Below are 27,213 nucleotides of genomic sequence, written 5' to 3'. Positions count from 1 at the left end.
TATCGGGACAGCGGGGTACCGGTTTGCCGTCTGTAAAACGTGAGGCGCATGTATAATTGACAAGAGGTTTATTATAGCAAAACGTAAGTTACGTGAGAAACGACGCGAGAGCCAGCAAAGCGTATATTTCGTTTGCCTCCAGAGTCGTCGCGAAGATGAAATATTACACGCACGTTTTCTTCATTCCCGGACACCAATATTCCCCGGTTCGTTCACGGACCCCGCCGTATGAGGAAGGCGCATCCTCGCGAGCAACGGAGACCCGAAATTATCACGCCGGGCGAAAGTAATCCTCCGGTTTTCCCCCCGCGTGTTTTCGACGCGTGACACTGATGGACTAATGGAGCAGAAGTGATCGAGCGTTCGATCTATATTCCGGTGTGCCCGAACTTCGCTCTCGAACGCATGATCTTCCTTAATACGCGAGTCACGCTTCGCGAAATCTCTCGAAGTCCCGTCGATTTATTTTGCCGAGGTGTAATTCGTATTCTTCACAACATCCTTCTCTACACACGTGAAGTCGATACGGCGATGCCGCACGGCGCAAATCGATCTTTAACCTTCCTTCGTGGTCAACTCTCGCATATAACTCCGTTGTTTCGCATAAATTTTCATTGGCTCGTTAGGCGAAATTGATACCGGGGAAAGTTACGGCAAAGGTGTATTTTCTACTCTTTACTTCGCATTTTTACATTCCAAACTAAGAGTGAATATCACGGCGCTGGGTAAATGTCTCCAAAATCGAAATGCCACAACGGATACCAGTTCGGAGGAGAATGTTCATGCGTAGCAAGCAAAGGATGACTATCGATTTGCGCCGGATATATCGCCTGTATTGTACAAACTCTGCAGAAGGAGACGCGTGTAAGAGGGCGACGTAATGAACAAAACCGGTTTTCGATTTTACAGGTGGGCGATCCAATACGTCGCGCGGCTCGTACGACAAAAATCTAAAACGCTTCCCCGGACATACGTGCGTACGCGAAGTAGATCATCACCGGAAGAAACGAAAGTATGAAAGCGATTTCCGCGTTAATCGCTGGCTGTTCATCGTTGCGTGAAATCTCCGATAGCGTTAACATGTAGCATTCGCGGAACAGCTCGATCTAAATAACTTCGAGCAATGAACGTGGAGTAACTGGGGGGGAAAAAAAAAAAAATTAGCACGCCGCCACGAGGAGCTATTTACGTTATCAAACCGCTTATTGTTTAAGTGCAAATAATAGAGCTGTTATTTAATAAAACAACCAGTCCTGTCTTCTTTCTCCGTCTGACCTATTTTCTAATGCAACTTCCCGTTAAGCACGCGCGTAAAAATAACAATTCGACTGAAAATCAATAGTTCAGCTACAGATATTTGTAAGCCCGTTTACATGCGCTGCACGATAACTTGACGATTGTCAGGCAATTTTCAGCTCCGACACGGCTACGAATTATCATATATGTAAGTCAAACATTACAAGCCTGTGAAGAGCGAAAGAGAGAAGACTTTATTAGCTCTTTCGGCTCTCATCAATGGCTCTTAAAATTGTCGACCACACCTCCGTTAGATTCTTTGACTCGCCCGCTGCACTTTCACCGGTCATTTATTTTCCAAAAACGTACGTCGCCGCTTGCCGGCATACTTTTAACGATCATCGACTCATTGTCAGTGACAATAGAAATGAAGTAAAAATAACATTCGTGTGAATACTGCAAATTATCTCAATCAGACAACCCATATATTATATATTCTAAAAATAATTAAAGACTAAAGTCAATTTTTTATATAAAAAAAACTACTTATAATTACTTAAATGTAAACAAAAATTTGCAGCGTTTGTTCCCTTTTCTAATGTGTAATTCACGAAGGAAATATTAATATTCATTTCCAATCGCAACATCGCGCAAAGAATTATCCGCGTCGTAATATTTTCTCCAGCAAACAAATATAGAAGAGACAGCAAAATAATAAAAATACACCCGAAAAAAATCTAAATAATGGCTGCCGAAGTTTATTTAGCAGCGCATCGTATACGGAAGATGCATATATATCCCTGACGATTCTAGACAATATTTACAAAACGGGAGCACTCTGTAAGATAATCGATTAGCCAATTCCCACAGTTCTACTTAGGTTAATTAATTCCGCTCGTCGTTTAAACACACCGTCTATCGCTTATAAATAGCCGGGGCCTCGTGATCAATCCCTCCATCAGGGTCCACGAATGTAATTTCGTAATCGGCAAATAAGATCGGTGTAACGGTTAATCGACGGGCCAGCTAATTTACTGTCTCGGCCCCGTGCACGAACTCTAGACAACAGCGCCTAGCGCGACCAGATACATCGTCGTGAAACTATATTAATTCGTCGGCTTTTCGCCGATCGATCGACGACGGCGGGCTACGAGAAACCGCAACGGGAGATGAGCCGAGATCGTTGCCATAGAAAGCTCGCGCGATAAATCTGATGTAAAGCCGCGCGAGATGTGGCTTTATTACGATACTAAAAACCCTGACGAGACTACCTTTCTCCCAATGCACCCTTTACGCTTGATGAAACCGAGAATTACGTAGTAAACTCCCATCCCGCCTTCATTTTGCGTCATTGCTACTTATTCGACCGACTTCGGCAAAAATTTGACCAACTCAATCGACAGGTAGTCCAAGTAGCATCAGCGCAGTTTATTAATATTATTAACTTTGTTATTTAACATACAAAAAAAGAGAGTAACCTAGTTACTAACTGAATTACGTGTTAATTAATTGGAAACTCTGGCTTAAGCAATTGAATTATATCCATATCAACAAATAATAATTAATTTCTTCAGCTCATTTTTTATTTTATTTCTACTTCTGAGAATTTAATATAAAATCAAATATAAATTAATTAAAAAGTCAAAACTAAGTTAAAGTACATCGGAACATAAAAGAAACTTAGATTTCAACGTGAGTCGATAGAAATAGACGTTAAAATAATATGAATTTGATAAAAATGTCTTTTTGTATTCTGAAGCGCTCTACTTTGCGAAAATACCTACGAAAAGGCTCTTTTACCGTCCTAAGAATGAAAGTCGAGAGTGCAGTGATAGATAATTGAGATAACAGCAATTACCGACGTATCGTTCGATAAGAAACATAATACGCTCCCGCGCGATGCCGCCACCAATATCACAGTTCCAAAAAAAATCTGAACTCTGTATCTTTTTTTCTAACATGAAAAATAAAGCTACATAAAAGAACTTAGAGATGCAGATCTAGAGATGTCTCGAAATCGTATCAAGGACCTATGCGAGAGAAGAAAACAAAAACAGAAAGAATGAACGATATCTCTCCTCCAGATCTCCAAGCCAAAAATATCCTTTCTTGACGTCATTTGGTTCGACTTGGGTCAAGTTAGGTGACGTATCGATCGACCTGTAGCATTTGACAGGTGGCATCCCCTTGTCGCAGCGCTGGTAAGGGCAGACGCGTGCGAAGTACTGACGTGAAAAATGTGGAAGAGATGCGTGTTTACGTGTTACTTTGCATTCGCGATTTTTTTCAAATTCACACACTGCTATGATGTCGAAAGGTATTCGCTGCTAATGCCGAACGTACGGCCGTACAAGGCAAGTGTTTTTCTTCAGTCTTTTCAAATAACACGGGAATAATACGCGCACTACGTGTGAAATAGGATTACGTGATAGCATATGGCTGTTGCAATGCGATAAAAATTAAATGTATTAAAAGTCGGATAACTGATAATTCTTTTGCAAACACATTTATGCACTTGTATCATTTTTAATTTAGCTCTTATGACAATTTATGTACTACTTGCAAGGGTGGTGAAGGTGTTAGTTTGTAATAAATAAATATTTTAATTATTATTTCTTTTGTAAGAAATTACTCTTGTAGAATATAAATAATATGTGACATTTTATGTTAACAGCCTGAATTGTACTTGTGCACTCCTGTAAGAGTGGACTTTGCGAAAAATTATTACATTATTGGCTTTGAACCGAATGCAACAATGAACACAGCCCATCATATGCTTTTGTATGGCTGTACCAAGCCAGGTTCTTCAAAAGCAGTTTGGAACTGTGGGGAAATGGCAAGTGCAAATAACGCAAACACAGCACCTGTTTGTCTACAAGGATCTCAAGTAATAAATATTAATGTTGCCAAACATACTTTGAATTTCTTTTCAAATGCTTTTGAAGTAACAAGTTTTTTTACTTTCACAGATTATTTATGCGTGGGCAAGGGACGCTCCTAAGTTAGATCTACCAAAAGGAGTAGGATTTAAAGTGGGTGGCGATTCTCCTATACAATACCTAGTGCTACAAGTGCATTATGCACACATTGACCGTTTTAAGGATGGCAGCACGGATGATTCAGGTGTAATTCTACATTATACAACTCAAACAATGCACAACCAAGCTGGGGTTATTTTGCTCGGGACAGGCGGATACATTCTACCTAGACAAACAGCTTATATGGAATCGTCTTGTCCCATAATGGAGAATAAGACTATATATCCGTTTGCATATAGAACGCACACCCATTCGCTCGGAAAAGTCGTATCTGGCTACGTAATAAAACCGAATGACAAGTGGATTGAAATCGCCAAGAGAGATCCATTGACGCCTCAAATGTTTTATCCTGTTACCCACAAAATTCCGGTTACATTCGGCGACATACTAACTGCCCGTTGTACCATGGAAAGTACGCGCGACAGAGTTACGTATATAGGTGGAACGAACGAAGACGAAATGTGTAATTTATATATTATGTACTACATGAAGAACGACACCCCACTCAAACGGAAATATTGCTTCACCGATGGACCTCCCTCATACTACTGGAGACAACACTTGATTAATATTCCTGACAGAGAAGCGTCTACCTTATAATCTATCATAGAGTGTCGCCTGGCACAGAAATAGATTAATTTTATTTTTCTTGGAGAACTAAAGAAAATCCAAACGTTTCTGATTATATTTAAATGCATATGAATCGAATTTGTCAGCGAGATAGAGTCTATATCTAGAGACCAAGCCGTCCTATTATAGTTTATTGGTTTCTTAATGAAACTATTATTTATTATTTCCATGATGTAACTTTTAATTTATTCTAGAAAAATGTCTTCGGTTTTAGATTATTTATTGCATTTTTAAGATTGATTCTGAAATTGTAATCCAACATACGCACAAGTTATTCCAAATCAAGTTTTAACTTGTATATTTTTTATTGTAAATATTTTTAGGATTACTTTAACCAGGATACGTACTTACTTTGTGTAATTTTTGGAAAAGATTCGATATTACTTTATCAGAATACCATTTTTTGTAAATTTTTATAAGTGTGACATACAATTATTCAAATTACTACATTGCAGATGTGATACGAAATGGTAACGTTAAACTTAGGCCTAGGATTTTTTTGTTAATATTTATGTTAATTCTGTTGTTATTGCACTCGAAAAGATTTAAGAAAATATTGGAATTAATATTCTGTACATTCAAATGAGGTGTACATACATCCAAAATTATTTTATCAACTAATCCATTGAGATACAGTGGCAGCTCTAAATTAAAATGCCACTTGCACAATGCATTTAAATAATTCCAGTAGCATAAAGATATTTACAAAATCAATCTATTTCTTATGCGTTGACAGTGTGTGTATATGTATATATGTGGCGAGAATACTATTTTCAAATGTTATGAAGTCCTTCTTTCAGTGACTGCTCTAGACTGTACATATACAAGACTCAGGAATCTCTTCTTGAGACTGCATTAATGAAGAGAATATCAAGAGATGTAGATATAATTATTCGGCGTACTTTTTTTTGCAATGTCGTTTACAAAATATTTATTTTCGACAATGCATAAATGTAACAGTCATCTCTGGAGAAAGATCTAATTGCAAGACCTGTATTTCAATAAATACCTATGCAATAGTTGCTAACGTTTTATTTCACATGCCTAAGACCTTGCAGTAAACTCTCATAAATAAATACAATGTGTTGTAGGGACCACAAATAATACTATGCCATGTATACAATTCAGTTAAATACATTCAATGATAATAAGATTTCGGTGACCCCTACATGTTTAATTCATCAATTAAAGGTAGTCACCTTTTATTTACATATGTTTCAGCCAATTACACAGTATTATTATATTCGTTATGTGTATGCATTGACTACAGTGTCCTGTTTCAAGAGTTTATTCTTTTTTTATGTTTCACAAAATTAAAAAATTTTTGATTTAACAGATTCTCTTACATGACATATTTGTCGATTAGGTAAAATAATTTATTAGACATTACTAATTGTTATTTCATCTGAATGCAAAGTACCAATTATAACAAAAGAGATTATAGATCAAAGAATTGCAGTAATTAAGATTATAATAAAACAATGATTATAAGTTATGAACTCGTACGATTAGATTAAATACAGTGCAATTAGACTGAATTAGATTAAATACAGGGCATCATAATATAGATAAATATTGAAAATTGACCAATATGTAACATTACTCACCAGTGGTTGTACTGCTAGCTAAGTATGCTCTCGGCAGTACCTGGAAAAATTAATCAACGTTAATTATTTAAGTAATTAATCATAATAATCATCCATTTTCTTTTAAAACATTTCACTTACCAGCTACAGTATTGAAGTTTGCTTTGTCCTGCGCAGCTACGGAAACACCCACCAGTTTCGGTTCGAAAATGAACACCTTACAGTCTCACCGCGCACAGCTTTGAAACTTTCTTCTTGTTCTTCCTCCTTGAAAAAATACAAACTCGCGACCGTTACGCTGCGAAAACCCAATCTTATTTTCTTCGCAAAGTAGAGCGATATCTAACGAATTACGTGCATCGGGCGATCTCATTCTTCGACACGTTACGTTCGCGATGGCAATTTGCGTCAGAAGGACACGATTTTCCTCCTAAGAAAGTCACAGGCAAGAAACCCGCGACTGTCTCGTTCCGTTCGCATGTAATGGCGACGCAAGAAGTGCGCAGAGCGCCGACCGCACTTGCCCCGATACTCAAAACCCATTGCATATCGCGCATCGCTCGACAAATCCACGAAAATCGCTCACCTGTCGCCATAATCGACACTCCCGGCATAAATTCACGTCCGTAACGCGTTCCTGATCGCGAAAATTCGTAAACGGCGTAGACGATACACAGAGACTCTGATTTCCGAACTGTCGCTACTGACTGCAGAGATCAACTGACGTACTCTCCGCGCAGTGTCGGATGTCTAATCCCGTGCGCGACTCGAGCAACGTGATTGGTTGACCCCCCCTCTGCTTTTAGTTGATGGCCGAGGCTAGTAAAACTTTTACGCGCAAATTTTGTAATGCGTCGAATCAAGTTGTTCCTAATAAACACTTTTTTCTCGCACAAAATAAATTTCTATAATTAATAAAATGTTAAAAAAGCTTTTATAATTAAGCTACAGGTTATTCCGTTTGTTTTGAATTAATTACATAAAAGTTAAGAGTTTTATTTTAGAATTTATGTGGTATTGCATACTTTTTTGTATATTACATTTTAAATAATATTTATATCATTGCTATCGTTGTGAGTTTTAATAAGAATTATGCTATTAACATCGACTAGACCGATTGACTTAATAAAGCAACGAAGAAAAACTTACATTTTATGTAATTATATGTACTACTGCCTGCTTTTTTCTCTTTCACACCTGTCTTATCTATTTCTTTTTTTCTGAACTTCTTGTATTGGGGCAACAATCGTTGTACTACCGCTCATTTTACATAATTATACATAAATATTGTATTCCTATCAAATCATTATGAATTATGATAAGAATTATGTTATAGACGTTTGACCAGACCGGTCAACTTGATAAGGCAACGAGGAAAAACGTCGTATTTCGTTATAACGACGTAGCTTATCTCTTATTAATGTATATATCGCGAATTTGATCTGTTAGCCACTCGATTGCCTGCTGTAGGCCCTCGCCAGTTAATGCATTCGTTGCTCGTATATGCCAAGGCTTATTCTGTATTCGTTCAAGACCCAGCCCTGCAACTAGTTTCACTGTTGTCAATGAGTCTGGTAGGTCCATCTTGTTTGCCAGAAAGAGAATGGGTATTTTGCGTCCTGAAATAATCATTTTTTTCTTTCAGTCATGTTGAATAATAATAAATATATGTTATTTAATAAAAAAAATAAAAACTATTTACATAATATTTACATAAAAGCAACAACTGTTTCTAAATTTTCTAAATAATTTTTTAACAATCTGCTTTTTTTATTTCTAATTTGTCACTACTAAAATTTTGTTATCCACCTCCAAGGGCCAATTTCATCAACGTCAGTTAACTGTAATCTTAGTTCAACTCTCTTTTCGTCTCTTTCTGATGTTTTTCTTAGAGATAGACAACGAGAGAATTAAAGTTAATCGACGTTAGTGAAATTGAGACCAAGCATACCTGCCACATCAGGATGTTGCAAAAGCATATCTAGCTCTTCTTTCACGACAACTAGCCGCAGCTTATCACTACTGTCGATTATGAAGATGATTCCATGGCAATCTTTGTAATAGTGCTCCCACAATGACCTGTGACGATCGTGGCCTGACATATCAAACGCCGTGAAGTTGACATTTTTAACTGAAACAATAATTATTTAGCTTGTGAGAGAATCAACTGTAAATTACATAAATAATGTAATTAAATGTAAATAAATTCATGAAAATTTAATGTTTTTATTTTATTTAAGAAATTCGTCAAAGTAACGATTTTAATTAAAAAATATCATAATTTAACACTCAGAAACGCCATCTGAAAATATCGCATGTCGAGAAAAGTGGAAGAATCAAGAGGAAACGATTGAAACCGCCAATACTGACCAATACAAATAGTTTTGGCGCGTACTTGTTCCGAAAGTTATTCAATAGTTATTGTTGCAAGTTTGTAAATGGCATAACGATACTGCTCAACGAAAATGCAGGAGTCTAGTTCCTCTACCAAGAATGACAACGACCACGAAAATAACGAGCCGCCAAGTAAAAGTATGTAAATAGTTTACGAAGTGCAAACCTAACCTAAAACCGCCTAAAAAGACCGCAGAAAGATTAATTGTTTTTTCTGGCTTTTAGATGCGAAGGCTGCCGAAAAGAAAAAACTGATCGAACAGATAAAAGAGCTACGATTCATTATTAAGCAGTGCAAACAAGATTTGCAAATTTCGTGCTTTAAAGATGTGGAGAAATATGTGACTAAGGAACACTTGCAAAGACTGGAGATTTCCCCTCGTGAATTGCCGAATGTTGAATATGATTTACAGACTGATTTATATAGATTTGCTGGATTTTGGTGTGTTAAATCTCAAAGACATGAACTTATATTTAACTTTACATCATCAAACAAAGAGCAAAAAGACTATACTTATGCAGTACAGATTTTTATTGAGAATAAAAAGAGTACACTTGGAAAATGGGTGATGCCTATGTCCATCAATATGGATCAGTTGTTATCTGAAACACCTATCAAGGAACCGAAAGATTTAATCTCATTTGTAAAAAACTGTAAGCACCATGTGGCCTGTTATACTGTGCGGCAAGAGCAATTTTTGTCATTGCAGGTATATTTCTATTTATGTTTCATAAAAATAATTGATATATAATATAAAGTTTTTTAGTTATAATATTACAAAATAAATTCATATTTTTTTCAGAAACATATTTCACAAATAAAGTATTGTACACTGCAAACAGACATTGGATTCAGATTAATCAGTTTGGAACTATTTGGTACATATGACAAGGAAAATAACAAATATATGAACTTGATAATACATTTGCGATATTATTCTGACAAAGCAAGACCTTATGCAATTGAGGTTGATACAAGAGACAAAAGCAAGTTAAGTGATGAAACAAAACAAAAATTAAAGTCATGGCTGAAAAAGTTCAGGATGTACAATTTACAAACTGCATTTGACAAAATTCTAAAAGAGGATTCTATATTTATATGGACACAAACTAACGACGAAAGTCTATTGGAATTGAATGTATGACATTACAAATATAGAATATTAAAAAGATTTTAACTTATAACTTTATTTGTGGTCAAATGTTTTATCTATTATTTTATTTGTAGGACACCAGCAGTTCTGAAGAAGAAAACTTCTTAGTTCAATCGCAATCAGCTCGGAAAAAGTTGAGAAATCTCAAGAAAAAGCATATGTTGCAAAAAAAATGGAGTGAATGGAAAAAGAAAAAAAATGTTAGAAATACTACATTGTCAGAGGAGAGTGAAGAAGACAGTCACTCAAAAGCGAAAGTACCTCGCACTGAAAGCCCATCAAAAAATCTGATGAAAAGGAAAAAGAAACCTGAGAAAGCTATACCCAATTCAAAGAAAGAAAAAATTAATAAAAATTTGTTGGTAGAAACAACGCCAATAGTTAAAATTAAATTAAAGCAGACAAAATTAAATTTTCAAACCAATGAAATGGAAAATTCTAATACAAACAGAACATCTTTATTTAACTCACAACAGTCTAGTACTAATAATATACATAATAAAAATCCGTTAAAAGCAACCAGTAACATATCTCCTAGCAAGAAGTCAAAAACTACCAAATTGGTCACTAGTACTCCATTATTTTACAATAAAAATGTAGAACCTCTGAGTTTATCACCTAATATGGATAACATTGTTGAATCACCTATTAAAATGCCTGAGCAAACAACAAACAAAATGAATAGTTCTCAAGTCAAAAATAAACTAAAGAATAAAATGGTACAAAGAACCACCAGACAGGTTGCAAAAAAGAAAAAACTAACTTCCAACAAGTCAAATAAATAAGATATAAATACAAAATATATTAATGTAAATAGGAAGACATCTCTCTACAACAAATAAGTTATTTATGATTTTTGTACCTCTCAAGTATTCGTTTCATATATGTTATTCATTTAATATTTTGCGTTGTCTCTTGTAATAATTTTGTGAAATAAACATACATTGCCACGTGACTGTGCATGTGCAATAATGGAAAGTGTCAAAAAGCAACAGAATGTCTCACGTGTCTTTAACTTTGTCATTCCTCGTTATTTGACTTACATGCGAATTTTTCGACATTAAACCCAACAGTGGGTACTATGTCTATGCAACGGTCATCCTCGCGTTTGAAATTATTTATGACCGTTGACTTACCACTGTTGTTAAGGCCCACTACTAAAACGTTAACTTCTTTTTTCCTAAGACCTAAGAGATTCGCTAAACGATCGAATAACCCCATTTTCTCTTGACGTTGCAAGCATCCCTTACATTTGAGGTACATCAATAAGCCACCCTATCCCCTCCTATTATTTGCGTTATCATCTACGCGTTAAAATGGGGTAAAGATATCCCCTCCTACAAGCTGCCTTGAAACTTGCATATGAAAGTTTATGGCACACTTCGGCTGAGGATAAAAGGCAATTTTTTTATTAGCCGAATTCTATTTTCATACATTTGGCTTTAAAATTATTTTACTCAAAATAAAGAAGAATGAAAGATTGAAATAGATATACGGGGGTAAAAAAAACAGATGTAAGAAGGGACACTCGAGTGAAAAGATAAGGGAGAATCCAGGGAAATTCTAATTGGCTTGAAAATATTTCTAACCGCTGACCAATCGCGCGACTCACACCCGCGTACGTTTCAATTTCTGCCAACGCGACTCGACTTTGATTTTAAATTATATTTTACCTTTGATTAATTTGTAGGATGTGAAGAAGATGAACAGGTAAATTAAGTTGCAATTTTTAGAATAAATTTACGATGGCAAAGAATTGGTAAAGAATACTCGCGGTGATCTAGCGACGGGCGGAGACGTAGTACTTCGCGAGTGCGAGGTTGGTACCTTTTCGCAGTGACGCAAGCGTTCGCGATGGTGATTTTTAGCCGTTCCGAGGGGTCCTCCGTCTGTCTGTCTCTCATTCAGTCTCATTTCACTTTGCGTTACCGGTAAGGAGAGTCGTGAGTCTCGTGGTAATGGAGCGACGAATCCGCTCTGTGTTAATTTAATTAAATCTCGTGGACCCCGCAAGTGCGTCGCCCGCTCCTCGTAACCGACGTTCTACTGTTTCAGGCAAATCACCGTTAAACTGGCTACGTAATACGCGCTTATTACTTGGCCGGATTTCTTTATTACGGTAGAGTAAGTAGCCACTTGCAAACTGCAAAATTTCCGTGTCGCGCGCATGGCGTGAAAGCGTGCGTGCCTCGCCGTTCTTCTCGGTGAGCTTTTCCGGCGTCGTGTGACGGCTCCTGCACCTCGCGCCTGCGGCCACTCTCGACCTGTCCCTGCGGATCCCTCATGTCGTCCCTTCGATCTCGTCCGCGGCGGCATTTCTCTCTCTTTCCGCCCGTCACCACAACGTGCAGATGTTGGCCTTCCGACGCGAGAGGTTAGCGATCTCGTGACGTGTCAAGTTAACGCTCCATTCCATATGGTGGTCACTGTCTCAGCCATTGGTCATTGACGTGCCTTCTCGGTCCGCATCTACTTGTCGACCCCCGGTCACGACGCTCCCGCGAGCCGTGGAATTCCATCGGGAAAAGTATACCCTCGGAAAAGAAAAAAATGCCATCTTCGCGCCGCATGTGTCGCGCACGAATCCCGTCCTTTTCGCGAAATTTGGAGCCGTCTCGTGGCACGGAAAAGTTTGCACCGCACGACGAAAGAGTCGAGTGTGAAGGGAAAAGAAAAAAAAATGTTATCGTGGAATTCTATCGGGATTCAATCGCCTCCGCGAAAATGCCCGGACTGCATCCTCTTGCGATTATTCGGGTTATCCGGGAGAAAACTTATCTTCGACACGGCTATCGACGTGTCCCGCCAGTGATAATTAATCTTCTTCTCGTTCGTCGCTAAATTGAGGCTAATATCGCGTGAAAGAAATTAATAATGATGTATAATTTAAATGTAATTAAGTAATTTTCGAATGGTACAAATGCTTGGGCGTTTGTATAATATACAATATGTGAAGCATAGAAATTTAAATTTAATTATATGGGTCTTGTGTTTGTTAATTTTTGTGTTACTGATAGCTAAAGATATTGGATATTGTGTTTTATATGTATGTTATATATTTACCGAGGTATTATTAAGAAGGTAGAATATTTTTCATTTCTATTGCAGTGCTACTGTAAGGACTTGGCACGAAACAGGACATCCGAAAAATGCAGCAGCAATCAGTAATGGAAGAGGGAACGGCCTACGAGCCACCTACTTACGATGAGACATTCCCCGTCCTCCCTGAATCATCTAGTTCCAACTCTGGACAATTTAACATATTTTCTATAAACAACAGCGTACAACTTGGTCGTATTACTATTACACAGGTAAAAGTTTTGAAAGATTTTACAATCTTTTTTTTTTTTCATTGATTAATTGTAAGTATACATTAGGGTTGGTAGGTTTTTTTTTTTTTTTTTTACAAAGAGATATTAAAAAGAGATACATTGGACTCCTGTAGAATGTAGAGGATACATTTTGCGTTATAAAAAATCATCGCGTTAACCACATATGTTAGGCTGATGTTACATGTGTCGTATTCCAGATTTTTAACAAACCAGAACATCATTTGACTTTAGAGGCTTTAAATGAAGGATTAGAATTAGCCAAAAAGCTAGAGACACATTTTATGAATATTGACCCGTCAACAGAACGCTTTATCGAATTTAAAAGACAATTGCTTGATTGTCTATCTCCATATTTACAAGCTAAATATAATTTGGAAAAAAATTTGTTTTTAAATAACGATAATAATAGAGATAAAACTATTGACTCTTCAAGCGACGAATCTGTGCAGCCAATATTAAAAAGACAATGTCATTGGACCTCATTTGTGGATAGCGACAGTGACTAAATGTTAAATAGTGAAGCACTATTTATTTTAATTTTTGTTTTAATTTCAAGTTAAATAAAAATATTCTTCTGCAATCTCTGTAAATGTGCATTTTAATTTTTTAAGGTAAACCTTTACATTTTTTATAACTTCCTTATGCACTTGTGAAAAGGTAAGTATATATTGCGATTCTAGAGGAAATTAAAAATTGTGTTAAAATGTTTAATTAATCTAAAATGTTATATAAGAGTGTTTAATGTATTCTACAAATACTGATTACAATTGATGCTTTAATACAAATCCGCTGTTAAACAGGAGTCCACTGTATTATAATGTCGTTTTATTATATATTACGAAAGCTACTGTTTTTAGATTTTTTTTTAATGTCTCTTTGTTATTTTCGTGTAGATGTTCCGTGTACCAGGGGAAGAACGCAAATTTGATCATAGTGATAAATTTGGCGAACGTGAATCTATTCGTACTTGTAAAACCATCATGAAAGAGACGAATACAATTATTGAAATTGCATCATCTAAAGATCAATCTTTAACGTTTCTTATAACTGGAAAGCAAAATCAAGTTCAGGAAGCTAAACGACGTATTTTGACAACATTTCAAACTCAGGTTTTTATTAAAATTATTAAAATTATTATTTTTATTAAAAACAAATTATTCTGTATTTATATCAATTTTTATAGGCGAGTAAACAGATTAGTATTCCTAAGGATCATCATCGTTGGATTCTTGGAAAACAGGGGCAGAGACTTAAAGATTTAGAGCAGAAAACTGCTACGAAAATTAATGTACCTAGCGTGCAAGATCAGTCGGATATAATAACAATTACAGGTACAAAAGAAGGAATTGAAAAAGCTGAACATGAAATTAGAGTTATTTCCGATGAACAGGTAATTTTTTTTTAATGGTTATAATAGTATGTAAATTATCAATATATGTATAAATATAAATTATTATTCATGAATATACACATTTCATTTTTAATTGTTTTAAGGTAATGTATAGACAATTTTATATAACAATATATTATCATAAATGTATGTATTACAGTCGAGGAAAGCTTTTGAAAGAATAACTGTGCCAAAAATATATCATCCTTTTATATATGGTGCGCATAACGAAAACCTCAATGCTATGATGGCAGAAACTGGTGCTCGCATAAATATTCCTCCTGCATCGGTACAACAAGATGAAATAACTATAGCTGGCGAGAAGGAAGGAGTTTTGGCTGCAAAACAAAAGATTGAATGCATCTACAAGGATATGGTAGGTTAAATATTTTTCTAATTTTATAAGCACGCATATGTATTATATAAATTCTTTCAGGAAAAGAGATGTACTACAGTGTCTGTGGAAGTTCCAAAATCTCAACATAAGTATGTAATTGGACCTCGTGGTAGCACCTTAGCTGAAATATTACAAACAACCGGTGTGAGCGTAGAAATGCCCGCACCTGATTCAGCAACTGGTACCATAACACTTAGAGGCCCACAAGAAAAACTTGGTCAAGGTAAGTAATTCAAATTTTAATTATATTCTTTAATTTACAATATCTTTACGTTTATTACTATATATTTGTTTTTATATATAGCATTGAATAAGGTATATGAAAAAGCAAACAGTGTCCGCACAGCTGTAGTGGAAGCTCCGGTATGGATACATAAATACATAATTGGACGCAAAGGTGTAAATATCAAAAAAATTACTCAAGAAATGCCAAAAGTAAATGTAGAATTTACGGGAAAAGAAGATAAAATCAAGATAGAAGGTCCACCTGAAGAAGTAGAAAAAGCTCAAAATGAGTTACAGCTTATGGCCAATGATCTTATAGCAAAACTTACTTTTGCAGAATTAAATGTTGATCCAAGATTTTACAAGCATATCATTGGGAAAAACGGTTGTAATGGTAAGCAGTTTAATATCTTAAATTATATCTTTATTATCGACATAATAAACAAAAGAATTGGTTTACGTTAAATTTATTCTGTCTTTATTAAAGTGAATCGTGTTAAGGAAGGAACAGGTGTGGTAATTAGTATTTCTGAAAATGATGGAAGTAACGTTATCCGTATTGAAGGTAATCATTCTGGAGTATTAAAAGCTCGAACGGTATGTATTATATCTTTACTTATATTTAATATTGCTTAAATAATTAAAATTAACTAATACTTTTAATGTATCAATAATAGGAACTCGTAGAAATGGTAAAAAAGTTAGAAAATGAGAAAGAAAAAGATGTGATTATAGATCACAGATATTATCGTAATATAATTGGTAATAAAGGAGATAATATTAAAGAAATTAGAGACAAATTTAATCAAGTACAAATTACTATTCCTGGACCAGGTACATCATTTTATTTTATTTTGTGTTATTTCTCAATACTATATCAAATTATTATATTGTTCATGTTTTTTAATAATTTCTTTTTTAGGTGAAAAAGGAGATATAGTGAAGATTAGAGGACCCAAAGAAGACGTTGACAAGTGCCATAAACATCTAATGAAGTTGGTAAAAGAATTAAACGAAAGCAATCATGTTTTGGAAGTACCTATTTTTAAACAGTTTCACAAGTTTGTTATTGGAAAAGGTGGTGTTAATATTCGTAAGGTTTGTATCAGATTTTCTTATTAATAATTAATTTTTCTATTCTTATTTTTATATGTAAATTATATGATACAGATTAGAGAAGAAACTCAAACAAAAATTGATTTGCCTGCGGAAGGTGAGAAAAGTGATGTTATAACTATCACTGGAAAAAAAGAAAATGTGGAGAAAGCTAAAGAAATGATACAAAAGATTCAAAATGAATTGGTAATTTGAATTATCAGCTATTTTTGTTTTTACATATATATACACGTATAAGCATGAATAATCAAAAGATATTTATTTGTAATTAGGCTAATATTGTCACCGAAGAGATTACTATTCCACCAAAGTTTTATAATTCTCTTATTGGTACGGGAGGTAAATTGATACATTCTATTATGGAAGATTGCGGTGGGGTTACAATCAAATTTCCTACGGCAGAAAGTAAAAGCGATAAGGTAAAAAGAACGACATATATTCTTTAATTAAATTCAAAACTATTATTAATAAATATGTACACATATGTATAAAGGTCAGTATACGAGGTCCAAAAGATGATGTAGAAAAAGCAAAAGCACAGTTATTAGAACTAAGCAATGAAAAACAATTATCTAGTTTTTCGGCTGAAGTACGTGCCAAAGTTCAACATCACAAATTTCTTATTGGAAAGAATGGTGCCAACATCAAAAAGGTAAAATACTTGAATGCAATATGTGTTGTATTTTAAGATTCTAATTAAGGCAAAGTTTTATGTAACTTTTTGTTTTATAGATAAGAGAATCCACAGGTGCACGAATTATGTTCCCAACAGAAGAAGATCAAGATAAGGAAGTGATTACAATTATGGGCAAGAAAGAAGCAGTTGAAAAAGCTAAAGCCGATTTGGAAGCTACAATTAAAGAGATTGTATGGAAATAATTATTTTTGAATAACTTGCGTACTTATACATAAATATTATTTTTTGTTTAAATATATTTTCAGGACAATATTATTGAAGGTGAAATTCGTATCGATCCTAAACATCATAGACATTTCGTAGCCCGAAGAGGCGGAGTATTACATCGAATTGCTGATGAATGTGGTGGTGTACAGATTTCATTTCCACGAGCTGGCGTCGATAGCGATCGCGTTAGTCTAAAAGGCTCACATGAATGCATAGAAGCAGCAAAACAACGAATGCGAGAAATCGTTCAGGAATTGGTAAGATTGTTGAATCAACCGTCAATTTGTGTATCTATGTGTGAGTGTGTGTGTATATATATATTCAATATTATTTCTTTAATTTAGGAATCAATGGTAACAGTCGAATGCGTAATACCTCAAAGACATCATCGCACCGTCATGGGTGCGAAAGGCCGTAAAGTGCAAAATATAACATCTGAGTATGACGTGCAAATAAAATTCCCCGATCGCGATGTATACGGTTAGTAGCTTTCATTATCTTTGGATAAGTAAATTAATTTATTAATTAAATTATTTATTTTATTAAATTTATAAAACTTTAATTTTATATATTTTTAGATGACCAAAAGGTACCGGAACAAGTCAACGGTGAAAATGGAGAAGGCGTAGAAACAATCCCAACTTGCGATATAATTCGTATTACCGGACAACCTGAGAACGTTGCTGCCGCAAAGCAAGCTTTACTAGATCTCGTCCCTATTACGATTCAAGTTAGTTTATATTTTTGTTTTCTCGCAATTAGAAAATTAGTTTTTAAAACAATTCTTTCCTTGCATTTAGGTTGATGTACCGTTCGATTTCCACCGTTCCATAATTGGGCAGAAAGGTAAAGATGTGCGTGAATTAATGAATACGTATGACGTACACATCATGCTTTCTCCAGCAGAGGAAAAACTGGATTATATCAAAGTAATTTTTTTTGTTACGTGTTACTGGAGTTTATATAAATGTGTATCTTATACATATACTTTTTTTTTATTTTTTAGATTTCTGGCACGCCGTCCTGCGTTCAAAGTGCCAAGGAAGCTATCCTTGAAAAATGTGAGGCTTTGAAAGCCGAAAGAGAAGATCGAGCATTAAAATCTTTTGAATTGAAGGTAAGATCATCATGTAATTAATTTTTCAATAATTAAAGTTTAATTATGATATATATATATATATATATATATAAATTTTTTTTATTTAGCTTGAAGTTGATCCTGAATATCACCCAAAAATTATTGGACGTAAAGGAGCGGTGATCAGTAAAATACGTAATGATCACGACGTTCAAATTAATTTTCGACGCAAGGGTGATCCCGAGGAACATATTATTACAATTACAGGTTATGAAAAAAATGCATATAGTGCACGAGATGATATCATGAAAATTGTCAACGAATGGGTGAGTTCAGTTTTATTAATACATAAATATTCTTTGTATTTTAATAAATTCCGTTTTTCTTTAAACAAAGTATTATAATTAATTTTTTTATTTTTATCGGATACTTATCCTTTTATTCATTTTAGAATGGTTTAACGAAAGAGGAAGTACAGATAAATGCTGCAGTTCATTCACGTTTAATTGGTGCAAAAGGTCGAAATATTCGTAAAATAATGGATGAATTTAAAGTCGATATAAAGTTTCCAAGAAAAACCGATGCTGACCCCAATATTGTAACAATTGTGGGAGCGGAAGATAACGTAGGCGATGCAAAGGAACGTTTGCTGAATCTAGAGGAAGAATATGTAAGTGATATCTATCAAAAACTACATATGATACAATAACTTTAAATTATTCTATAATTATAATTGATAAAATTATAATGGCAGATGCAAGACGTAATAGAGAATGAATATCGTGAAAGTTTACGTTCACCTCAACGCGACGATGGCAATGTCGGTGGTAACGAAAATGATACCGGCTTTATCGTGAAAGGAGGGCCATGGGAGCAACAACAGCAACCTCAGAGTGCACCAAACACAGACAGTGTAGAGGAATTCCCTCAGTTCGCTGGTTATTCTCATGTACCCGTTGCAGCTCCCGACGGTCCTTGGGGAATGAAGCGTTAAAATATAAATTGAAAAATTTACAATAAAAAAACAATTGATGGAACCTAGTAAGCTAACGATGTAAGGTAACTTTCCTCTGACAAACGGTATGTAAAATACTACACATGAGCATAAAATACTACATAAACGCATGTACACACGATATACACACATACATACATATATATATACATAAACATTATACACGTATATGCACTTGTGTTGGGTGGTTCCCTGTTCCATTACTGACGTTGTTGCTGCATACGACCTGGCCATTCTATTGGACTCTGACACTGGTTTACTACACACAACATTTGACGATGATGGTTATATTTACAATTTATAATACCGATGTCCTATGTATCTGTAACTGTAATGCATGTTGTCCTAAATCCGCTGCCATGTCACTCGGTCCAGTCGAACGTACACATGTACACTGAAAGGCAGATAAAACGTTTGCTGCGGCAACGTACACTGAGAGGTAGATATGGTATTTGCCGCGGCGACGACAGTTAGCGTATGTAGCGTATCTCCCTCAATTCTCGGTGGTCTTCAGCGGCCGGCGCCTCGCGGTATATTAACTATGGGTTTCGTCATTATCGAGGATCGACGCACATTACGATAGTGTCATATGCTAACCATCGTCGCCGCGGCAAATGCCATATCTGCTTCTCAGTGTACATGACACTAGCGTGGTGTATGTCGAGTTTCACAGTCTCACACGAAGCGCGAAATACATATGTCGCGAAGCATCGGCCGCCGAATGGGGTTGCAGTGCAACCGTTGCACTGCTCCTCAGTTTTCAATGATCCTCGGCGGCCAATGCTCCACGGCATATGTATTTCGCGCTTCGTTTGAGACTGTGAAACTCGACGTACACCATGCTAATGTCATTTATGTTAGCAGTCGTTGCCGCAACAAACGTCATATCTGCTTTTCAGTGTATGTCGTGCACGATTTAATCTCGTGACTTTCAATTTTAATAATATGCTTTCCAGGTACAGATATGTTGTACTTAAGACTGTGGCTTCGTGGGAAATAATCGGGTCAGCATTTTCTGCAGGAAAAGACTGAGTTCATAAAAATTGCAGAGTAGAACTTTTCTGTAGTATTTTTTATTCTACAGAAACGTAAATTGTTTTTAAATGCAATTTATATTCTAAGATATAAAGCAAGTTTTTGTGTACATTAATCCTTTCTTGTAGAAATTTGCCGATTTATTCGTGTATTATATTATTTTCACAGATAATTTTTGTACCGCGTATAGACTGCTAATAGTCTATACGTTTTTCGTTGATCTTAGCATAATAATTTGTTAATTTATTTATATGTTTTTTGTACATATATCACATTTTCTCGTTGTTTTGTGCCACTTAAGTGAAGTGGTTTCTAAACTACATCACTATTGTTGAAATTTATATTGTAAAATTTTCACGAATCAAAAAAAAAAAAAAAAGAAGAAATGTAGGGGCTTTCTAAGGAAAAGTTCCTTAGGGACTACGCAATTTTCTTATTACATTAATTAGTTACTACAAGCTCGATTTATGTCTTCACAATTTTAATGTGACGTAAACGAGATTTGTCGATGCATTAAACGCATACTTATCAATAATTGTAAGATTTAAATAACAGATTTGTAACCGAAGATTGAAACCAATATAATCATCGCGAATGAAATTTTTGATGATCTATAGAAACAGGAAAATGTGTTTTATGCCATTTGTCGCGTTTGCATTGTTCTCACTAAATAAAAATCATTTTCTTGTATCTGTAACATCAAAATATGAATTATTTTTAATCATTATAAGCAATATATCAATGTTATATGTTCAAGGAACACGATATTTAGAAGGCCTTGATCCCGCGCCGCTTACTCATTAAGATATACGTGAAATCGGCACTCTGCAGAGAATGGTCAAATTATATCTGTTAAATAACGTTATGAATAGTGAACGATACACGAATTCCTTTCGATAGCCGGCTTTATTTATTTGTTCTATTTTACTATTTTGTACACCATTTGATGTGCAAATCTTTGCAGTCTACTATTTATGAGGCCAACTAGCTAAGAAAAGGATATTCAGTTCAAGTGCCTTGTCTATTTTCTTCGAGACAGCTCATTTCAATTGTTGGAGGAATGTGAATAATAGATTATACATATAAATTAAAAAAAATACAATATATACATATATTGTATTTATCCGGGGTATCTGAAAATCACTGAATGATATTGGAATAAATACATTGACAAATGCAACATTAACTGTGTAACATGTAATATGTTTTATAGAAACGTAGAAGTTTAAAACTTTTCAAATTTGTAAAGTTATGTTTTTAACTTATTTTGACGTTATTAATATTTCAACAACTTCAATTAATAAAATATTAAACGGCTTTATTTCTCGATAAAGTATCATCTGGTGATTTTAGGACAGCCTGTATATATACACATCACATGTAAACACATATATGGATATTGATAATAATTATTCTATACAATGTGTAATATGTAATAGAAGAGAGAAAGAGGTAATATGTACCAATGTCGGCACATTGATACACTACTATTATGAATGAAATAATAGGATTATCATGTATACAGAAATTCACTTATATTTTTTAGATTTACAGTAATTTTTATAAATCTACTTGGTACGGCGACCTATGTGTCATCTCCAATGCATGATAAATATAAGAAAAAGCCAGAATTAGTAAATTTTAATATGCTTAGTTTTGGCTAAGAATTTCATAGATGCTGTGCATGAATATAATTTTCTAATGAGTTATAATAAAATATATTGTAATTACATGAAACAATATTCTCTGTACACATAAGTAAATAACGTTATAACACATGGATTATATTGTAACAATATACTACATTCATTGATCTATTTATCAATTTTTTGTCTACATACATTTTTTTCGTTGTCCTTTCGATTTCAACTTCCAATAAAAGACTTATAACATTATGAAAAAAATATTCGTATGCGCAATGAAATTATTTCTAATTTATTATACAGCGGAAATATCCAAAATACTGTTAAATAATTCGTGAATGAAGGTTGTATTCTCAATATTACGTAGCTGTTTTACAAATCCATCATTAGGTCTAATACAACTTCTCTCTTTTTTCACTATGTCATAAGCTTCGTCATATGATAATTTCTTAATGATCATTAAGTAAGCGATAACAATAGTAGGAGAACGAGAAACACCAGCATTACAATGTACAAGAATATTTTCTTTAAGATTTGCATGTATGATGCCCACACATTTTTTTATCGCTGATAATATATTCGATTCTGGTAAGTCTAATAAATCACACGTGTAGTATTGAATGCCATTATATTTCTCAGAAATATTGATACCTATACTTAAAATATGACGTATTTCATATTTTTTTAATATATCAGTACAAACCGCTGGATCTTGAGAGCTGAGATATAACCCTGGTATTATACTAGCAATATTCAAATCAGGTTTTTCATCTACCACAAATGGTGAACTTTTTTCTAGGTTCTTAACTTGACCGTGTTCAATTTCATATCTATTGCCAAGTTGATCTGTTATTACTGTTTTACAAGATTTTAATGACGTCCGTTTTTTCGTGATGAGATCTTGTAAATTCATAGTTTAATATATATATTTTTAATATTTTATATTTCTAACTGTAGTTCTTGTTTTTGTTTTTCACATTGAAACTCTTGCATTTGATTTTCTGATTGTAAATTTTTTTCCTGGTTTTCCGGTATAGTACAATTTCTTAATTCATCTAGATCATATTCTACATTTAATAAATGTAAGCCATTTGGTGGTACAGGCGTAATTCGGGGATTCCAATTACTATGCGAAGGTACTTGTAACATTACAGTGATATCTTTTTCTGTTATCTTACCTAATCCTAATGCGATTAAGGCACCGACCATTCGTCTAACCTGCATAAAGTATTACTTGTAGCTTTCTTAAATATAAATGTGTTATTGGCAAAATAAAATTTACCTGATTGTACAAGAAAGATTTCCCCTTGCATATAAAATGCCAATATGTAAAATTTTTGGATAGAGGATCAAAAGACATTAAAGGCTGTGCCTCTTCCAAAGTAAAAGTATCCAAAGCCCGTACATATTGGATTTTGCGATTAGTTACATTTCTTGCACTAAACGTGGTAAAATCTTTTGTTCCCATAAACAATTGTGTACCACGTTTTGCTCTCTCTATATCAAAATTTTCTGATCTGAAAAACATGTTCCATAAGGCACAGTTTTAATTTTTACTTTTTTTATATAATTACCGTATAAAATGAGTATGTGTTGCTTCTGGAATAGGTATTCGATGCTCATCATTAATTCTAGGTATCATACATCTATATAAATAAGTTCGAGACTTACATGATCGTCTTGAATGAAAATCATGTGTTATAGGTATAAAATCAAGTAACCTATAAAAAACATACTTTTTATATATAATATATGTTACTGGTAAATGTACACTACAAGATAAACCTTTTAGGGATTACCTAATAGAATGACCACATTTCTTAAAATAATGGTTAATATATTTTTTTGTATCTGAAGAATCATATATTTTATTGTATTTGTTTTCAAGCTCTACATGAGCGGTATTCATTAGAGCATGAACTCCAGCATCTGTCCTGCAAAAATATATATCTTATATTAGAAATATGTTTAATTGAATTCTTTCAGTAAAATTCAAAGAAAACAAAATTACATATACGAAATTGTATATATCAACATGCAAGATAATTTACCTGCTTGAAAGACATAAGTTCGATCCATTAAGGGGTTTTGGAAGAATGTTTAGTAAAGCAGTTTCTAATGCTCCTTGAATAGTATCAGGGTTTCGTATAAAATTGTCCGCAGTCTGTTTCTGTAAACCTCTTTATCAAAATGACAGTTACACAATACAATGCCAATAACACATAATAATAAGAAAATAATATAAAATAACAAGATATGTTTGCGTTGAACTTATATATTTGTATAACTTTATATTATACCTGTAATGCGTACCAATGTACGAAAACCTAAGCAAGTATCGTACCATTATTTTAACATAAAAAAAACAAGAGACAATATTTCATCACATCCAAATTGTTGTAAAACATATATGTATTAGTCTGTCACTTCAACTGAGCGAGTGTATGTCTGTTACATGACAAATCCAGCAAGTAATATTAAGTTGTACAGCGGCGAAGCTGTCGCGTGAGTCGCGCGTGAGTTTAGAGGTTATCTTTTTCTTCGATTTGCTGCGGCTAACGTACTGTAGCCGCTGTAGCGCATGCGACTTCCCCTTCTCTCGGCCGCCGAGTAGTAGTAGGGCGCATTCCGTCGTTACCCCTCAGTCCTCAACGACCGGCGCTCGATAGCACATACCATATGCTTTGATTGAGATTGAACGCACATCACGCTAAGGTCACGTACGCTAGCTCTATCGCCGCAACAAATGCTATGTCTGTCTTTTAGTCGAAATTAAGGAAGATATGTAGTTTACTACTACTCCGGACAATACCATTAATAAATCCGAAGAATTTTCAACGCACAGGAACGTGAACATATACTCTCGTTAGAGTAAAACAGGGGTTTAGTAACATACGGTTTGGATTATCATTCGCATACCGTTTGAAGGCAACTACAGTTTTCATTATCCATTGCTTGTCGTTCAGCAAAAATGTTACATTTACAACTGTTGTAAATATTGCGAACGTGATTAGCACATGCTCTTTCAAGAGGATTACAAAGCTGTCTATTTTACCACGTATAAGTCGGTTAGAAATTGTATTATTGTTTTTTTGCTTTAAAAGTCTTCATTTAAACTACACGGAAATCGAAAGGAAAAGATTATGTCGAGAGCGAAACACACAGAGCGTTCGACCTGAATTCGCCGCGACCAGCATTTTCAACTCGCTTCACTCGCTATCTCCTCCAGCGGGTTCCGGCTATCACCATTACCAGTACGTGAGATTTCGTCAACGGTGATTGCACCTCGCTCGTCTTCTTCGTCGCGGCCAGAACTCTCACACCGTTTTGAACAAGTGATTTTTAAACTTGGACAAGATACAGTGCGCGGGGAACATTTCGTTCGAAACGTGGTGCCCGAAATATCGACGAAAATTGATCGAAGAATCAGAAACGGCTCTCGGACTTCGTTTTACATTATGGACAGTTTCTTGTTTCGTGATCGAGGCCGACTCGAGTGAACCCCAGTCGAAATTAAGTAAGCAACGTAATGAATATCGAAGAGTGCAAGTTCATTCAAGAAATCGTTCGGCGCGCTCCTTAATTTTAACCGTAAAAAAATCGCCACGATAATTCATCGTCATTCTTTCGGTCGTTCGTCTCTCGAGTGATAGTGTTAGCGACAGAGATGATAAAAAGAAGCAGTGTACTATAGTGTCAAATGATTTGAAGTACTACAACACATCAGGACAGTCCAGAATACTGCCACGGAAGGATGGATGGATGGACGGAAGGACGGAAGGATGGAAGGATGGAAAATATAACGACCGAAAGATACAAATGTAAGTAAACCAGCAATCACTCAATTATAATTATCCTAAAAAAATTAATATTATTAAGTAACATCCGAATCTAATGAGACGTGCGAAGCGAGCGCTCTGTAATCTCTAAATAAAATATATATAAGAATTTGCGAAGGATTAATTAAAACAGAATAAGGGCCAAAGGCGTTCTTCAACATATCGCTTTATTAAGTTTTCATAATGCAAATGCGTTTCTTCTCGGTCGACTACAATATTTACTTTATTATAAGTAATATTATACACCTGCTTAAAGTACACTGTGAAACGTACGTCTTGTGTCGCGTGCACTCTCGTATCGTGTTGCGAAATATACACAGTATAACGAAGAAAAGAAAAAAAGAGATAGATGCGAAAGCTTTTTCATAATATCATAAATTACAGATTAAGCTGTATACCACATATCTGCAGCAACGTCAATCTTCAACTACGAAATATCACTGATACATTAAAAAATATTCGATCGTTCATTTAACACGTCTCAATAAACAATTAAAAGATCGCTTGTACAATACATCGAGACAATTTAAATTTATAACAAGCTTTCAAAAATTTATATTTAATTTCTATCATAATTACCGTATTAATAAAAAAAAAATCAAATATTTCGTTCAAATATTAATTATCAATAAAATACTACGTAAAGGGTTTGTTTCCCACAAAAAAAAAGAAAGATGATTATTACATTGAAACTGTTTAATGAAATGCATTAAAAGATAAGATATTTGCAAAATATAAGTCGTTAGAATTATTTAAACAAGGTTTTCCAATAAAAAGATAAAACTGCTCTGTAATTCGATAAAACCAGTTCGCGAGACAAGTGGTCGCCTCGTCATACATATAAAGTCTCTACTTAGGGGTTAACGGCAATAATCACAATTCAGGTATATGCATGGGGAGAGGGCTCTTGCGATACACTCGAAAAATGCAGCTGGCACAAGTTTGAACAACGCAAGGGATGGGTTTGAGTACGCGTAGTACATGTGCGTATGTGCGTGCGATGACATGGTGCCCGAACGCATGTTAGCATTTCACATCAAGTTTGCATTCGAAGCACCGTTGTGTATCCGGAGCTTATGCGGAAGTTGTTGCGTATAAACCGTCGGCAGGGTAAATATTCAGGGTTGGCATCACGATACGATTTACAACAATCAACACGGTACGCTTCCGTGCGCGCAAACACTGATTAACTTTATTACTT

The 27,213-nt window shown here is 34.7% G+C and overlaps 6 protein-coding genes and 1 long non-coding RNA gene across 10 annotated transcripts in view; 3 read left to right on the top strand and 4 right to left on the bottom strand.

Annotated features, from left to right (window-relative positions):
• The window catches only part of LOC139104435 (uncharacterized), a 102,367-nt gene extending 95,161 nt beyond the window's left edge, over nucleotides 1-7,206 (bottom strand). Inside the window, exons 1-3 of the long non-coding RNA XR_011546032.1 lie at nucleotides 7,077-7,206; nucleotides 6,632-6,757; nucleotides 6,512-6,551 (exon numbers count right to left, since the gene is read on the bottom strand). This is a non-coding gene — a long non-coding RNA (uncharacterized lncRNA). The remainder of the gene's footprint in view (nucleotides 1-6,511; nucleotides 6,552-6,631; nucleotides 6,758-7,076) is intronic.
• On the top strand, nucleotides 3,288-5,925 carry Phm (Peptidylglycine-alpha-hydroxylating monooxygenase). The gene is made up of 3 exons (XM_070659785.1): nucleotides 3,288-3,590; nucleotides 3,911-4,123; nucleotides 4,206-5,925. The coding sequence occupies exons 1-3, from the start codon at nucleotides 3,474-3,476 to the stop codon at nucleotides 4,872-4,874; spliced, it is 999 nt and encodes a 332-aa protein (XP_070515886.1). The 5' UTR covers nucleotides 3,288-3,473; the 3' UTR covers nucleotides 4,875-5,925.
• Nucleotides 7,207-7,476: 270 nt separating the features above from the next.
• Nucleotides 7,477-11,683, bottom strand: Arl6 (ADP ribosylation factor-like 6). 2 transcript variants are annotated; one of them, XM_070657901.1, is made up of 3 exons: nucleotides 11,082-11,683; nucleotides 8,442-8,621; nucleotides 7,477-8,109 (listed from the first exon to the last, which is right to left on the bottom strand). In XM_070657901.1, exons 1-3 carry the CDS (start codon nucleotides 11,299-11,301, stop codon nucleotides 7,898-7,900), a joined length of 612 nt encoding a protein of 203 aa, XP_070514002.1. In that variant the 5' UTR covers nucleotides 11,302-11,683; the 3' UTR covers nucleotides 7,477-7,897. The 2 variants fall into 2 exon arrangements, with proteins under 2 accessions (XP_070514002.1, XP_070514004.1); XM_070657903.1 differs by having other exon boundaries at nucleotides 11,175-11,671.
• LOC139103317 (mRNA export factor GLE1) lies at nucleotides 8,845-11,016 on the top strand. Its single transcript, XM_070657862.1, has 4 exons — nucleotides 8,845-9,022; nucleotides 9,110-9,594; nucleotides 9,688-10,023; nucleotides 10,113-11,016. Exons 1-4 carry the CDS (start codon nucleotides 8,956-8,958, stop codon nucleotides 10,821-10,823), a joined length of 1,599 nt encoding a protein of 532 aa, XP_070513963.1. The 5' UTR covers nucleotides 8,845-8,955; the 3' UTR covers nucleotides 10,824-11,016.
• A 204-nt stretch (nucleotides 11,684-11,887) lies between the features above and the next one.
• On the top strand, nucleotides 11,888-22,355 carry Dp1 (satellite-binding protein 1 Dp1). Of its 3 annotated transcripts, XM_070657802.1 has the most exons (23): nucleotides 11,888-11,969; nucleotides 12,094-12,162; nucleotides 13,147-13,349; nucleotides 14,264-14,479; nucleotides 14,554-14,760; nucleotides 14,921-15,136; nucleotides 15,197-15,380; nucleotides 15,462-15,776; nucleotides 15,870-15,979; nucleotides 16,060-16,216; nucleotides 16,305-16,480; nucleotides 16,553-16,684; nucleotides 16,771-16,917; nucleotides 16,992-17,150; nucleotides 17,231-17,365; nucleotides 17,441-17,659; nucleotides 17,747-17,882; nucleotides 17,981-18,132; nucleotides 18,203-18,331; nucleotides 18,409-18,519; nucleotides 18,609-18,806; nucleotides 18,932-19,150; nucleotides 19,235-22,355. In XM_070657802.1, exons 3-23 carry the CDS (start codon nucleotides 13,188-13,190, stop codon nucleotides 19,472-19,474), a joined length of 3,720 nt encoding a protein of 1,239 aa, XP_070513903.1. In that variant the 5' UTR covers nucleotides 11,888-11,969; nucleotides 12,094-12,162; nucleotides 13,147-13,187; the 3' UTR covers nucleotides 19,475-22,355. The 3 variants fall into 3 exon arrangements, with proteins under 3 accessions (XP_070513903.1, XP_070513912.1, XP_070513894.1); XM_070657811.1 differs by lacking the exon at nucleotides 12,094-12,162 and having other exon boundaries at nucleotides 11,951-11,969; XM_070657793.1 differs by lacking the exon at nucleotides 11,888-11,969 and having other exon boundaries at nucleotides 11,976-12,162.
• Nucleotides 20,980-23,086, bottom strand: LOC139103329 (dual specificity protein phosphatase 19). Its single transcript, XM_070657888.1, has one exon. It carries the CDS (start codon nucleotides 23,084-23,086, stop codon nucleotides 22,469-22,471), a length of 618 nt encoding a protein of 205 aa, XP_070513989.1. The 3' UTR covers nucleotides 20,980-22,468.
• A 26-nt stretch (nucleotides 23,087-23,112) lies between these two features.
• Nucleotides 23,113-24,910, bottom strand: LOC139103324 (tRNA pseudouridine synthase-like 1). Its single transcript, XM_070657875.1, has 6 exons — nucleotides 24,474-24,910; nucleotides 24,225-24,353; nucleotides 23,973-24,107; nucleotides 23,748-23,894; nucleotides 23,456-23,690; nucleotides 23,113-23,391 (listed from the first exon to the last, which is right to left on the bottom strand). The coding sequence occupies exons 1-6, from the start codon at nucleotides 24,518-24,520 to the stop codon at nucleotides 23,113-23,115; spliced, it is 972 nt and encodes a 323-aa protein (XP_070513976.1). The 5' UTR covers nucleotides 24,521-24,910.
• Between the last annotated feature and the right edge of the window lie 2,303 nt (nucleotides 24,911-27,213).

Source organism: Cardiocondyla obscurior, linkage group LG01, assembly GCF_019399895.1.
Source record: "Cardiocondyla obscurior isolate alpha-2009 linkage group LG01, Cobs3.1, whole genome shotgun sequence".
NCBI classification, from domain to species: Eukaryota; Metazoa; Arthropoda; class Insecta; order Hymenoptera; family Formicidae; genus Cardiocondyla; species Cardiocondyla obscurior.
The sequence above is the reverse complement of the archived record's forward strand: the minus strand, read 5'-3'. Positions and strand labels throughout refer to the sequence as shown.

Coding starts and splice junctions, on each gene's coding strand:
- Phm (XM_070659785.1), top strand. CDS start 3,474: ATGTGGAAGAGATGCGTGTTTACGTGTTACTTTGCATTCGCGATTTTT. Junction 3,591..3,910: donor CGAACGTACGGCCGTACAAG/GCAAGTGTTTTT, acceptor TTATGTTAACAG/CCTGAATTGTACTTGTGCAC. Junction 4,124..4,205: donor TTTGTCTACAAGGATCTCAA/GTAATAAATATT, acceptor TTACTTTCACAG/ATTATTTATGCGTGGGCAAG.
- LOC139103317 (XM_070657862.1), top strand. CDS start 8,956: ATGCAGGAGTCTAGTTCCTCTACCAAGAATGACAACGACCACGAAAAT. Junction 9,023..9,109: donor TAACGAGCCGCCAAGTAAAA/GTATGTAAATAG, acceptor TCTGGCTTTTAG/ATGCGAAGGCTGCCGAAAAG. Junction 9,595..9,687: donor AGCAATTTTTGTCATTGCAG/GTATATTTCTAT, acceptor TATTTTTTTCAG/AAACATATTTCACAAATAAA.
- Arl6 (XM_070657901.1), bottom strand. CDS start 11,301: ATGTACCTCAAATGTAAGGGATGCTTGCAACGTCAAGAGAAAATGGGG. Junction 8,622..11,081: donor TAATGTCGAAAAATTCGCAT/GTAAGTCAAATA, acceptor TTATTGTTTCAG/TTAAAAATGTCAACTTCACG. Junction 8,110..8,441: donor GCAACATCCTGATGTGGCAG/GTATGCTTGGTC, acceptor TGATTATTTCAG/GACGCAAAATACCCATTCTC.
- Dp1 (XM_070657802.1), top strand. CDS start 13,188: ATGCAGCAGCAATCAGTAATGGAAGAGGGAACGGCCTACGAGCCACCT. Junction 15,980..16,059: donor GAGTATTAAAAGCTCGAACG/GTATGTATTATA, acceptor TATCAATAATAG/GAACTCGTAGAAATGGTAAA. Junction 16,481..16,552: donor GTGGTGTTAATATTCGTAAG/GTTTGTATCAGA, acceptor TATATGATACAG/ATTAGAGAAGAAACTCAAAC.
- LOC139103329 (XM_070657888.1), bottom strand. CDS start 23,086: ATGAATTTACAAGATCTCATCACGAAAAAACGGACGTCATTAAAATCT.
- LOC139103324 (XM_070657875.1), bottom strand. CDS start 24,520: ATGGTACGATACTTGCTTAGGTTTTCGTACATTGGTACGCATTACAG. Junction 24,354..24,473: donor TACATTGGTACGCATTACAG/GTATAATATAAA, acceptor ATTTTGATAAAG/AGGTTTACAGAAACAGACTG. Junction 24,108..24,224: donor AACTTATGTCTTTCAAGCAG/GTAAATTATCTT, acceptor ATATTTTTGCAG/GACAGATGCTGGAGTTCATG.